Source organism: Apteryx rowi, unplaced genomic scaffold, assembly GCF_003343035.1.
Source record: "Apteryx rowi isolate R43461 unplaced genomic scaffold, aptRow1 scaffold_797, whole genome shotgun sequence".
NCBI classification, from domain to species: Eukaryota; Metazoa; Chordata; class Aves; order Apterygiformes; family Apterygidae; genus Apteryx; species Apteryx rowi.
In genome coordinates, this window is record NW_020451090.1 from 9,940 (window position 1) to 23,516 (window position 13,577).

Below are 13,577 nucleotides of genomic sequence, written 5' to 3' on the forward strand. Positions count from 1 at the left end.
TTCTTTCATTCTTGTTTTTCTTTCCCCAATATCTGATCTTAAAACCAGTATAGGGAAACACATGAGAAATACAAAACAGTAGCTTCTTATAGCTTGTTATAAGAGGCCAAATTCTGTCTTCTTGATGCTATGTGAGAAGTACTCCAAGTGCAGCTTTGTTAAAAACCAAAGAAGGGGTTTGCAGAAATACTGCTTGCTGTACTATTTACACAATCTGGCTCTGCCTAATCATGCTAAGAATCATCATCCCTGACAAAGGACTAATGTACTTTCGAATACTGCTGATATTGCAGAGTTGTTATATTCTTTCCCAATGAGCACTGGGACCTTAAGCGTGATGATATGAAACCTTTAATCATTAATGAAAACAAGCAATTTGTCTATGATCTTAGATTGACAATCCATAAAATAATGTTTCTCAAATGACAAATTAGCAACTTGGTTACAAAGAACAAATTTTAAACAACACAACAGTTGTATGCGCAAAGCTACCACGTTGTTTTTAAATCAGGAAAAAAATTTATTTATAAAAACGTCTCATTTAATTTACTGTCAGGTCTCTAGCTGAATACAATGATTTAGAATACTAACGGCCCATGCTTTTATACAGATTAGCCAAAGCATGAACATCAATGAAAATTAACCCCTGAAAATAACTTTTCTTTGCTTTATGTTATGAGCCACAACAGTGTTGAAACTGGAACAGTAATGAAAGCAACACAAGAGTTAGGAAGCACAGTTGCTTAAAGAGTAAAAGAAGTATTTCTTTTGATGTTTCAGAATAATAAGAAAGTTAGAAATGGCAGAACCTCCTCTGTAGATTAGTCCATAGAAAGCATTGTCTCATGGGGCTTTGGAAAAGTCCTGTCTGGTGGCTAATGCACTAGGGCATGATGAGATACATTACAGAGCCCCCAGGCCAGTAACTTCTGAAGACAGCCTAAAATGTAGGAACAAAAATGAGGGAAGAAAAAGGAAAAAAAAAAAAAAGGCAAAAAAAAAAGAAAAAAAAAATCTTCTCACTATTAAAAAAATAACACTTGAGTACAACCAGCATAGAACAGCATTTCAATGCAGGCAAGTTTTCTTACACAGAGTTGTATTTTTTTTTTCTTTTTTAAACGACAGTTATTAAAACAGTTACAATAGTCCAGAACAAGTTTACAGCAGTTTTCTAGAGCTGTTAAATAGCTGAGGTACCTTGACATTATTTCCAGTTTTTCCTTCATTATATACAAACAAAACAAAACAAAACAAAAAACCCAACAAAAACAACCAAAAACCTCATTTGGATAAGTGCAAACTGTAACAATGGCAGTTCTGCAAATCGTTAGTGACGAAACTTAGTGCAAAGGTACTAAGGTGAAGAAAAGCCCACAGAATACAGAAATGACACAGAATACTGAAATAGTACTTAGCCCTATACAATAATAATAACACACTTTGAAATACCATGTTTTAAAAAGTATTGCATTTGCATTGTGTTTTTAGTTTATATTAAAATGCACTGAATACAGTTCAATTGTTAAAGCTTTGTGTCCAAGGAGTGCAAAGTGGATGAACATGGCAGGCTAATGGGATTCTGGATTTGGAGGTGGTGAAGAAAACAATATTGCATTACTGAGTTATGCAACAGAAATTAAAAAGAAGGTGGATGGACAAACAGAAAATGCAGTTAAAAACTAGTTCCAACAGCTAGCAACCAGCCATTACATCACCCAGCTCTCTTCAATTTGGCTGCAATTAGATATCTGTTCTTAATTAATCTGAACATAATTAAGTTCTTGTGAAGGCATATGATTTATCAAAGCAGCAACCTTTGAATGGCATTTGAAACGCACTAGATTTTATTCATAATTATGATACAATCCAAATGCACAATTTGCAGAGAGTTACTTAAATTGGAATGTATTTTGTACAGAAACCCAAGAAAAAAAATGGCCAGTTCATTTTGGCTAAACAAGGCATATGCTCCCATTAAAGTCATAGGGATTTCTTCTGTTGACCTCAGTAGGAGACCTTAGAGAGTTTATGTTCAGGCTGTATGCTACATCAATGGGAGTGTACTTTGGACCTAAAAAAGGGACGGGGGGGGGAAGGGGGGGGTGTAACAGAATTGTGAGTATGTGCAGCTCTGATCTGTGTCTCATATTAAGTAGTTACAGAAACAAGTATTTTGTCAGTAATCTTTAAGAGGAAAATGCATGCAAAAAGGAGCCTGCTTTCCCTCCCTAACATGGTCTTCTTAAAACTATGTTTTCCTGAATCACAGAAAATTGTTGCATCCTTGAAAAATACAGTAGAAAGGCACAGTTGCCTAATTTTTTTTTTCTTGTTGTCTTTTCATCATTTTCATTTAAAGGTTTTTCTCAGATCAGAAAGCTTAATTTATTGGGGAGATGTATTAATATATGTGCCTGTTTTGGTACTTTCTAACCTCTTTCATGTGCTAGCAGGTAAATGTCAGACCAGGGAAGCCGAGAGGCCTCCAAAACAACCGCATGACCACGAGAGGTTGCATGAGGCCAGCATTTTAGTTCAGACTTTGGTGGTGCCACTAAGCATCAGAGATGGCAGATTTGCAGCATCTAGCAATAGAAAAATTGTTCTGAGGTTGGAGGGATCCCTTCAAATGGATATAAATCTATATGTGCTAAGGCAATAAGCAGTAACATACTCCCAAAGCCAGCCCCTGGTGTCCAAATTTTGCCTCAGTTTTTCTTTCTCGACATGCCCCACCAATTGTCTCCTTGCTGATGGTCATGCCCGGCTGCAATGGGGCAGTAGAAAGGCAGGCAGGTGGTGGCCCTGGCATAAGGGTTGTCCTGTTGTGTCCTGCTTAGGCTGGGCTCGTGGCTACTGTTGGTGCCGAGCTGGCGGCCCTGGGGCGTGTCGTGCGGGCCGGGGTCCCAGCGGGGCGCCCACTCGCTGTTGGAACTAGTTGCTACTTTGTGCCTGGGTGTTAGTTGTTATGGAAAGTGGAAGACAATTTGAGTTGGCAACAGTTCACGCTAGCAATTTAACAGAAAATAGAAATATGCCATATTGTTTCCTCGATAACTAGGATCTACCACAGACTCTTGGTAGAGTTGGCCAAGCTTGCACTGTGTCTCCTCCCTTCAATATGGAGCAAACTTCTGGCGGTCAGATTTCTTAACCCCGCTCGTCGAAGGAATTTTGGCAGTGTAAGCGGACAAACTCCCCGTGGCCCCCGTGGCAGCCGCGGCATTTAGTGCCAGGAGTGGGACAGTTTTCATGCCAAGCAGACTGGAGACAGGAACGGCATAGTGGGTGGTTGGCAGAGTTGGCAAGGGGGGGGGGGTACTGACGGTGACGGCGGAGGCGGCCGCCAGCACGGCCATGGAGGTGGGGGTGGAGGTAGGGGTGGCAGACTGAGAGAGGTTCATGTTGAGGTCAACAGGGGTCGTGACGGAAGCGGTCTGGGTGCTGACTTTAGCCATCTCTAAGCTGCAAACGAAGAGAGGAACAGGAACAAACAGGTTGGGAGGGTCAAGCCAGGGTGGTGGGGCAGAGGGAGGAGGGGGAGAGCCAACACGAGAGGGCAGGATTAGATCGGTGGTCGACGGGGACGCACAAGTGGGGGGAAGGGGGGAGAGAGAGAAAAAAAGGGAAAATGAGGGTCAAAGGAGGAACATGTTATGTGTCAAAGAAGAGAAATAACAAAAGGGTTTTTCATGATTCGATGGTGAAAACATTACTGCGACTCTAAAAGTTCTTTCAAAATAAAAGGTTTTGGGGGGGTTGCTAGTTTATTTTACATATGAAAAAAGAAATATAAGGAATGCGGGTAATGGCAAAAAGATGGAGAAAACGAAACTGAAAAGAAAATTTAAAATAATTATGAAGTTTACTCCCCAGCACTGATCTGGTGAATTAATTTTGCTTTTCAAAATCTACTGGATTTTAGAGGGGGGGGGGGGGTTGGTCATTTTTGCACTTAGTCATGCTATAACCAGTACCCTTCGTGATTTTGCTCGGATGAGAGGGAGGATGCTGAGCAATGAGTTACCATTCTCAGCTRAGGCATAAACTGTTTGTTTGTTTGACAAGGTTATGGTTTTTAATTGATTAATTCACTGTGAGGTCAATGTGCATTTTTCATATAAAACAAGCCCGATGATTAGCCAGTGTGCTCACTTAGATTTATACTTTCCCCAGACTTTTTTTAATGACAAAAAAAAAAAATTATTTATGCACTCTAATTATATGGAAATCAGAAAAAAAAAGGAAGACTGAAAAAACACCCCAGCTGCCACAGCAGTGGTATCCTTTCTGAACTGGTAACAGCTATTACAGTTAACAGTCAAGCACTGATCGACTGACAGACAAGATACTACATTAACATGGCATGAACGTTATCACACAGACCCGTAAGCCACAAGGAACCTCAGAAGGACCCAGCCACTTAGGCCAAGGACATGAAGGGCTCTTCGGAGGATGCAGGTACCAAAGCCAACTCGTTCTATAGCGAACCCACCGAGCAGCAGCAAACACAAGTTTGGCCCACCTATTCAGGCCTTTCTGCACTTATTTACTCATGAAAATGTAGTAATTCCATGGGTGCTTTGTTTTTTCAGGTGACAAAATACTTAACCTAGTTAAGTCCTTGGCATGTGTTTGTTACAGCTTGCATGCTGTTTTGCAGGGCAGACAGCTTTTTGGTAAACACTAATTTCGGTATTGCAGGTGACTGGCCAGAAAGTATTGCAGCCTAGTATGTAACTAGGACTGTGGGTTAGAAAAATCATCACTGGCTAGTTATAAACGTACTAAATCCAAGTTTGTTTTTCAGTACAAGGCTTATTAGCTTGGCAGGTTGCTGGGCCTTTTCCTAAGATGAGCTAAGGGAGCTTCACCCTGGAAGAGTATCTCCTTCCTGCAGGGAAGCAGAAACAGCAGTGAGCCCCAGTGACTGCCCATCCACACCAAGGACCTGGTGACAGCCTGCCAATTGCTTATCGAGCCACAGTGGCCTGGGAGAAACTGCCCAGCTGAGGGTTTCTGCTGCACCATTTGCATAGTTTGTGCAAGCATTATGGGACAAAACCATGCAGGGTATACAGGGTCACAGAGCAATCCCAACCATCAAGGTCACACGACTGCACAAGGAGTGGGAGGCAAGGAGTGTCACCCTCCTCAGGGCTTGCAAGAACCTGATTTTTTTTTTTCTTATTTTAGAGTTCTGTGCAGTTTTGAGAGAAACAGCCCCTGGGCTACTCATGGACAGAGAAGGGTCACAACCAGATGGCTTGCTCCCTTTGTACAGTGGCAAACAAACAAGCACTGAGCTAGGGGATGCGAAAATTGGGCTAAAGCTTTCCCAAAACACTGATAACTGCTGCTAAATGTAAGTTTAAAGGGTACCCAAAGCTGGTGTGAGCTGGAGCGTGCGGGAGTGGAGGAGATAGGGAGGCCCTTGAGCATGGGGCTCCTGTGCTCCCCTCAGAAGGAAGTGGGCTCTTGGGAGTATTAACCTCTCAGCTTCTCTGGCTGGGAAGCTGCAAGATGTGTCTTCTCTGATGGGTGGGAGGGAAGGAGGTTGAATTCATGAAATGCAGACCCGTTCGTAGAATGTAAAACTTTGGTTTTCCTGCCCTCGGTTCTGTGATGTTTATCTGTCTCTGCAGTGGAGCATCTCTTTTTACTAACCTCAGTATCAGAGTTGTTCTTTGTAGGGAGAACAGCATCCTTGTATGGCTAGCAGTGCTACTGGCAATCTTAAACAGTGTCGTTTACAATAGGAATACCTGTTTCTATCGCTGAACCACTTAAGCCAACTCCAGTGTACATCCTCTGCTTGAGGAGTAGGAGTTACATGGTGATGATACCTCAGTAGCTTTTGTAATACGCTGCTTATATAGTTGGATTTTCTTTTTATATATATAGATCTAATTCAATTTTATTTTGGGAGGAAGACATGCAGAAAGCTGATGTGGAGCTCAGTGTTTCAGTGACTCCAAATTTGCCTAACTCACATAAAAAAAAAAAAAATCCCTATTGGTAACCCCTGGAACTTGAGCCTGAGCACTGACCTCTGTTTCCTGCACCAACAGGGAAAATAAAGATACCACAGGGTAAATACTGGTGTTGGTAGCAGCCACTCAAACTCCCAAATCATCTGTCCATGCAACAAAATTGCATATGAAAGCTGATGAGGCATTCTTCACACAGAATTTCATGATGCCAATTTTACACTCTAATTTTGAAGAAGAACTACACTTTATATACACTGAAGGCCACATCCTGCATTATTTGGAATCAGTGAATTACAGAGAATGAAAGGGTTAAAGGAGTGTGCCTTTAACAGCTCCATTAATTCTGTGAATGACCCTTTCATCAAAATGGAAGCAAAAACTATCTTCAGGAAACTGCTCTTCAACAAAAAGAAAGTACTGCAGACTAGAATTCATTTATAATCCAAAATCAAGTATTACACAGGAAACCTAAACTATTGTTCATCCTTGATAAGATTTAGAAGTTGTAATTGGATAATGAGAATCCAGTTACAACAACAGAGACCAGTTAAGCGACAGAAGATTTTACAGGCAAAAAGACATTTCTACTGCAAGTAAGGTGGGACACATTCTACTGCCACAGAGGTCAACATCTGAATAATCAATACAGAATCAAAACAATATTTTAGAAAGTTTAAAATCTCTGTCTTGATATTTTATCAAAGTATTTATATATCTATACTTTAGAGAATGTATTCTTATGTACATATTCAACACCAAATTGCAATAAAATCTTTAAAATAACTTGATAACTTATTATCTAGATGGCAACTTTGGTTAAAAAATAGTTTAAAGATATACACAGATTGTTTGAAGAATACACTGGGTAGTCTTTTAAATCCCATGCTGCTGTGAGACACTGATACACGCAGAAATACTGGCCCTGAAAACCAAATCTACGAGAATGACAGAGCTCATGGGGGAGAGAAAGAAAAAGTCCACCCTACCCTGAGTCCTTATATGGCTTTTTTTCCCCCTGACATTACAGAATATAACTTAAGTCTAAGTGCACTCAGCTCTTCCCCAAAACTGTTCATTTCATGCCAACATCTTAAAGAGACCGCAGGACTTGTGCCAGTTCAGGCCTTATGACTCCAGACACTGAAACTGGGTCCCTGCATGCACAGGTAGTGGCAGCGTAGCTCTCCCTCTCAAAACCCTGCCCGAGCATCTAAACCACAGCTATAACAGACCTCTCGCATGAACGTTACTTGGTTCTTCACCTGGTGCCGAAACAAACGAGCACTGCTGCTGTGGTGGCACCTAACGGGACAGAATTTCTCTTGGGAAAAGAGAACTTTTGCAACAAATGTAACTTTTTTAAAATGAAAAGGCCACCTTAATATCCTATATTACCTTAGAGCTTAATTTATTATACATTGCTTTAAGAGTCTTCATTTACAAATGAAGTCACTTTGTCTAAATACAGTTTCAACATATGGTACATAATAGTATATGATGGTTTATTGTAGATGATGGTAACAAATGACTTCTAGCTAGAAATTCAAAGAGAAGAAAATAGTTTGTTTCTGGTTTCACAGGGTATAGATAGATAGAGTATCCATGGTATATGATTGCTGAGAAGTTTTCTTCTTTGCAAAAGTATGTTAAAAGACCTCATATATCCCATTCCATCAAAAGAATTGTTAAACCGTAATAAACAGACTTGTGAGAGTTCACAGGCTTTTCTAAGTGAGTCAAAGAGGTTTGTTCACTAGAGTTTCTGTCTCTGGTGTGCAGCTCACTGCAACTCCATTAATAAGTGCAATTATTTTATTTGCATGCTTTAGCTGTCTTGAAGATCTTAAATTGTTATCTTCTGAGATCCAGATGCATGCCATATGGTGTTTGTGCAACTAAAAGTGAAGGGGTCTGTTCTCGTTTCGATGTGTGGGGAATCCCTGAACACCAAGAGAAGAACATATCCTTAAGGGTTAAAGGAGGGAACACATTTTTATTTGATTACAGGGCTTAAGGAAGTGACTTATATTTGCCATAAAGAATATAAATCAAAAGAGCTGTAGGTTGTTTTAGGATTCTGGCAATGGCTTGTCTGAGGCTTCATGACACCACCCCTAAATATATCTTTCCCTAGGTAACTATTTTTGAATTAAAAAGTAATATTTTTTTTTGCATAATGTACAACTGCACAAACATCCTTTTCTTTATTATGATCTCTACAGTGGCTTCTACTGGTGTGCTACATAACTGGGGTGGAGAGCTGATTGGACTATAGAAGACTGTAGACCTGGTATGACTACAACCCACCATATAAATCATATATAATTTCTACTACCTTAACAGCAAGCATAGTTAAACACAAAGCTTGGTTTGTATCACGGTATTTAAAAAAAAAGCAGTAAAATATGTAGATACTTCCCCCTCCCACAATATATTGCCTCAGTACACCATTTACAAACAGATTTATGATACAGCACTATATTCATTGCGCTTTCCTTTGAAGATAATTGCAAATAAAAGTGGTATCAGTTTTAATATGTTTCTAAATAAGCATATCAAAATTGATAGAGACTTAAGCTGTCTCAATGGCTTAACTAAGCAGCCAGTGTTTTCATAAATTCTGGCACTGAAAAGTGGGGAAGCAGATAGTCTCCCCCTGTCTCATTAAGGCATGCTTTTTATAAATTTGTGGTACTGTCTCTGAAATAATAAATCCTGTTCCTCTTTAGCAACCAAATGTCAGTTTAATATCAACTCTGAGTGGCAATTTCCAGCTAGTAAATTAAATCTGTTTTGCAATCTGTTTCACTGTATTTGCCATTTAGGACAGCAAAATGGTTCTGTGAAAAGTATTAGCTTCTAAAGAATTTATGATTGTCATTTAATTTATCTGCCCTGTAGTTTAGGTGAATACAAATGTGAGTATTCAGATTCTTTTTTGAGCTCTGGTAATTCAAAATGTACCTGGAAGTGCACCAGATTAAGCTGCTTTCCATATAAACCAACAGTAAACACAGGTTCCACTAATACAGGCTTTAAAAATAGCTAGGAATTGAATAAAACTATGCAAAACGGACACTGCAAAGCAACTTTCTGGATCTATCCAGGACAGACATTTGCTGGAGAGCAGACAGAGCAAACTTGCAGAAGCATATCACTTACAAAGCAAACTTACCTTGCATTAATGAGGTACTGTGCTAAGCTGATGTTTGCAGGGGATCCTGTGATTGTAACTTGTCGTTCTGCAGAGCCTTCTGTGGCATTAGCAATCTTGATCTGCGCTCCTGACATCTGCCTGATTTCATTTATCTTACTGCCTTGTCTGCCAATAATGCAGCCTATTAACTGGAGTGGGACAAAGACTGAGATTAGTGCCACAGGCACAAGCAAAAACCATTTAACTGCAATTTGTAGTATTGATTAAAAAAAAACATGGTTATGAAAGACTCAATAGCAAAACAAAAGATTTTTGCTGTGCTGTTTGGTAGGAATAACTAGCAGGGTCTATATCAGCTCAGTGTTCATACTTGAATTATACAAGTCTTGTTGCTCACAGGGCTAGGTAATCACAGATTATTTCACTGTCTTCTAAGGCAGAAAATGGCATTATGCTGTAGTGCTCATGAACACAAGATACTGTCCCGGTCTGAATTTCCAGCCAAGAACAGTAGCTGGAAGTCCGACAATACCAAGCGCTATCAGTGCTGCATTGCACCAGTCTAGTGTGGCTGCTAGTCCCCAACCTTCCTTGGCAAACTTGGTCTTTACTTGGCCAGATACTGTGCTATTAAAATCAGTGGGATTTATAGCCATGTAACTGAAGGCAGAATTAGGCAAAGGGAAAGACTGAAATTTGCTCCCAGAGTAACTGCATTCCTTTTCAGAAGGTTAACAAAGCCTACATTTTGTGAAAAAAATTGAGCCTGTGTGTGCGCCCTTTGATCCCATAAAATTGCACTGCTGTTATCACTGCTGTCACTAAACAGTCTTTTAAAGATTGCTTAAATGCAGTTGGTGGAGCTATAAGCATGTGGAATTTGAATGCAACATTTTGAAGAAGTATTTTAACACTATCTATAAGGACTGCAGCTGCAGGGTAGTGACAGGGGAGCATGATAGTTGCTCCTCTGGCAGCCAAACAGCGAGTGAGCACCAAGCCAGCAGCTGGGGTTGAGATGTCATGGTTTCTCTAATGGTGAGGAGGACGCCAGCCTCCTGTTTTGTGGTAAGGTGGGCCAGACACTACCAAACTCACCAATGCCCAGAACCAGTAGAAAACAAAAATCTTGTTATACTGGAATGCCAACGCTGGACCCTAGTTGCCAGTTTGGCAGAAAAAAGTGCAAAGATGCCGAGATTTCCTTGCCTTCCCACTCCACTGCTTCTGCTCCTGACATATTACTGTTTCTATTACTGTAGTACTTAGAGCCTCTGGCCAGAAAGTGATTCCCATTGTCCAAGACACTGTCCAGACATTTTATCAAAGGAAAAAAAAAAAAAAAAAAAGATCATGTCTGTGCTATGCTTAGTGACAGACAAGATGCCAAAATAGAGAGCCCAGTAGCCAAAACAGATACAGAGCACAAGGAGCTTGTGCATGAGAGAAAAATGGAGTTTTAGAAAACACACACACAGACTTTCCCATTCTGTTTAAATTTGAAGGCCTCCTTTAACTCCTTATCCTTATCCTGAGGACCTGCGTTAGTATATGACTGCCAGGTGCCAATGCAGAGGCTTTTACATGCCTTGCTGAGATCCTTGTGATGAGGATGGAGAACTTGCTGATGCGGACACTTCCTAGGCACGTGACTGTGCAGGAGGTAAGTCTTGTGGATTAGCTATGAAAAAAGCAGTTCCTATGGCAGCTCAGGGACTCTGCTCAGGAGCTGCCTGCTCTCTTAGTGACCTGGTGGAACTGGGAGTTGAATATTACATCTTTAGCTTTGACTCACCTTTGATTGCTTTGAATTTAGAGCCCAAATAAGGTGATGGGCCCTTTTGCTGAGGGATTGTTATGCCAGACCAATATAACCCGCGAATACCCAGGTAGCCTGGGAGAAAAGTACTGTTTTATGAACTGACCACTGTGGTGAAGAATGGGGACCTTTAAGATTTCTCTGTGCACACATGCGAGCACATATACATACACTGATTGTTATTATCAGCATAGGGTTTCCTAAATGTCTGCTTTCTATACTTTACTCTCACTGGCCTCCATGGCTCACAGACAGTTAAGGTGAAGCAGGAGAGAAGACCACTTAGAGCACAGCTGGTAGCTGCGATGCCAGCTTTTGTTTTCTATCCTCGTATGCCATCATTATGTGAAAAGGAAAGCAAGTCCAACCACAGTATCATGTGCAGCAAAGCTGAGAACACTAGACTCATTCTTATCTGTTAAAACCTGATGATGGAGTTCCACGTTTTTCTTCCCATGAATCATTTGCATGTCATACCTTAGATATAATTTACCCAAATCTGGTCTGAGGCATTCCCTGCTGTGGAAGTAGAACAGAGCCCCAGTGGAAAAACTTTACCTGGCTGTTAACTAGAATTGTTCACAGAGATACGAAATCAGCTTGGGATGGCCAACAGGAGTGCAGTGAGTGTACAGTTAGTGGAGGCTGTCAGTATTTCCCTCTGCCAAAACCAGGCAGACTATTTGTTCTTGAAGATCATGATCTTGAAGCTTTTGGTCAACAATCCATCTGTTGGTATTGATGATCTTGTTAACCAGTGCCTAGGATTTAGGCTCAGTGAAGCAGCAATTCTGGCAGCCCATCACATCTTCAGAGTCCCCTGACTGATGCCAGGCCTGAATATGCATCTGGTTGCTTTAATAGATTATATCCTAAAATATGTATTTATATATATTTTCTATATATTAATAGCAGAAAAATGTAGACTGCACTTATTCCCTTAAGTCTATCCAAAGCAGAAGCATGGAAATATAGTACGGTTACTTGGTATAAAAAATATGAGTTATACTGTTATCATTTAGAAGACTTTCAAGGTGGTCCAGCGAGCAGACGGTGCTGTTGCTGACCACAGGTGTTGGCGCTGGTTCAAAGCAGCAGAATTGCATGGCTCTGCTGGTTCTTCAGGCAAGTTATGAGCACACGGCAGTTTCACATCTCTTGTTCAACAAGTCTGTGAAGGCACCTGCAGGGTTAGTCAGTCAGGAGCCTGCCATTTTTATGTGACAGAGGGCTTCCAGTGATCATTCTAACCCATACGGGCCAGTAGGAATAATTTGCAATCACCTAAATGAATTTGAGTTAGATAACAAAGATTCAGTCCAGATGGGACAAGGATAATGATGTTGATGGAAGTATCTGGAAGAACCTGTTTCAGTGATACTCTGATTATGACATCTATCTGCGATGCAGGTAGGAAACTTGAGAGTCCTGTTATGGGCTGGGCTGATTCTGAAGGCCTGGTCAATGCCTTTGGCACAGGTACCTTAAAATCATACTTGACAAGAAGAAAAGGGCACCATCTTAATTCCAGTCTGAGGCTCTCCAAAGTTATCCTTTTCACTGTGGTAACAGGCTGCTTGAACATGCTCTGTAAGACATGACCTGACTTGTGCTACATGGTCACACCAGCTTGTGCAGCATACAGTTAACTCCACGGGAAGCAAAGTGATGCGGGAATGCTTGGGCTTTCATCTGTGATACTGATCTCCTTACATATTGCCATATTACTTATGTTCAAATTTGTGTAATATCTGAATATTCAACAGAGACTGATTTCTGGAAGAAGGCCAAGGAACTGGTTTTATTCCGTAAAGCTTTGATCAGTCAGGCCTTGGACATTTACCTGGCCTGCCTTGCTCTGAGAAGTCATGTCATATTGCATCCAAACAGATGTTTCTCTTTCCAAGACTGATCTTTCTAATGCCATCAGCTGCCTGCTCTGTCATTCTTTAGCTGGCTGTTTCACATACTTTGGCAGGTTACATGCACTTCAATTCCCCAAAAGTCCCTTGCAACAAAAGCAGGCTTCTTTCAACTTTGAAAGTCTTGCATGAAATGCTGTGTGTTGTACAGACAGAGATTCGCTGCTTTTCAAACTCAGCAGACAGAGTTAGGGAATGAGGAGGACAGTAACATGCAATATTTTTCAAGGACTTTAGGCGTTGCATTATTTTTGACATTCACCGGTTTGCATACTGCAAGCCTGACTCTTACTTACAGATGAAAAAAACAGGAGAAAGTTCTCCAGAAAGCAGGTGATAAAGAAGAATGCATGAAAGAAGAGCCAAGCCTACTAGATATAAATATATATATGTGTGCATGCATTTTTATATATATATATATATATATAATGCTCATTCAGTGTACCTTTATGCTAATAGTCCATGTGTCTGACAATTTCCTTTTCAAACCACTTCTCCTTCTGCCATAGCAGTGATCTGCACAGCTCACTCATGTGCTGTGTGTAAAAATCACCATTTGTCCTTACACCTCCTAGTCTCCGTTGATATCCCCTCCTTCTTGTACTGTGCTCATTGGGGAAAAACTGTTCCCCTTTCACTGTTGCCATATCAGTTATGACCTGTTTTCCCCTCTTTTAGTCTAC

General features: G+C 40.8%; 1 protein-coding gene across 1 annotated transcript in view; it reads right to left on the minus strand.

The window, feature by feature from the left end:
• Positions 1 to 334: 334 nt before the first annotated feature.
• The window catches only part of LOC112977051 (poly(rC)-binding protein 3-like), a 53,168-nt gene continuing 39,925 nt past the window's right edge, over positions 335 to 13,577 (minus strand). Inside the window, exons 11-12 of the mRNA XM_026088922.1 lie at positions 9,172 to 9,341; positions 335 to 940 (exon numbers count right to left, since the gene is read on the minus strand). Coding sequence (XP_025944707.1) covers positions 904 to 940; positions 9,172 to 9,341 — 207 coding nt within the window. The 3' untranslated portion in view covers positions 335 to 903. The remainder of the gene's footprint in view (positions 941 to 9,171; positions 9,342 to 13,577) is intronic.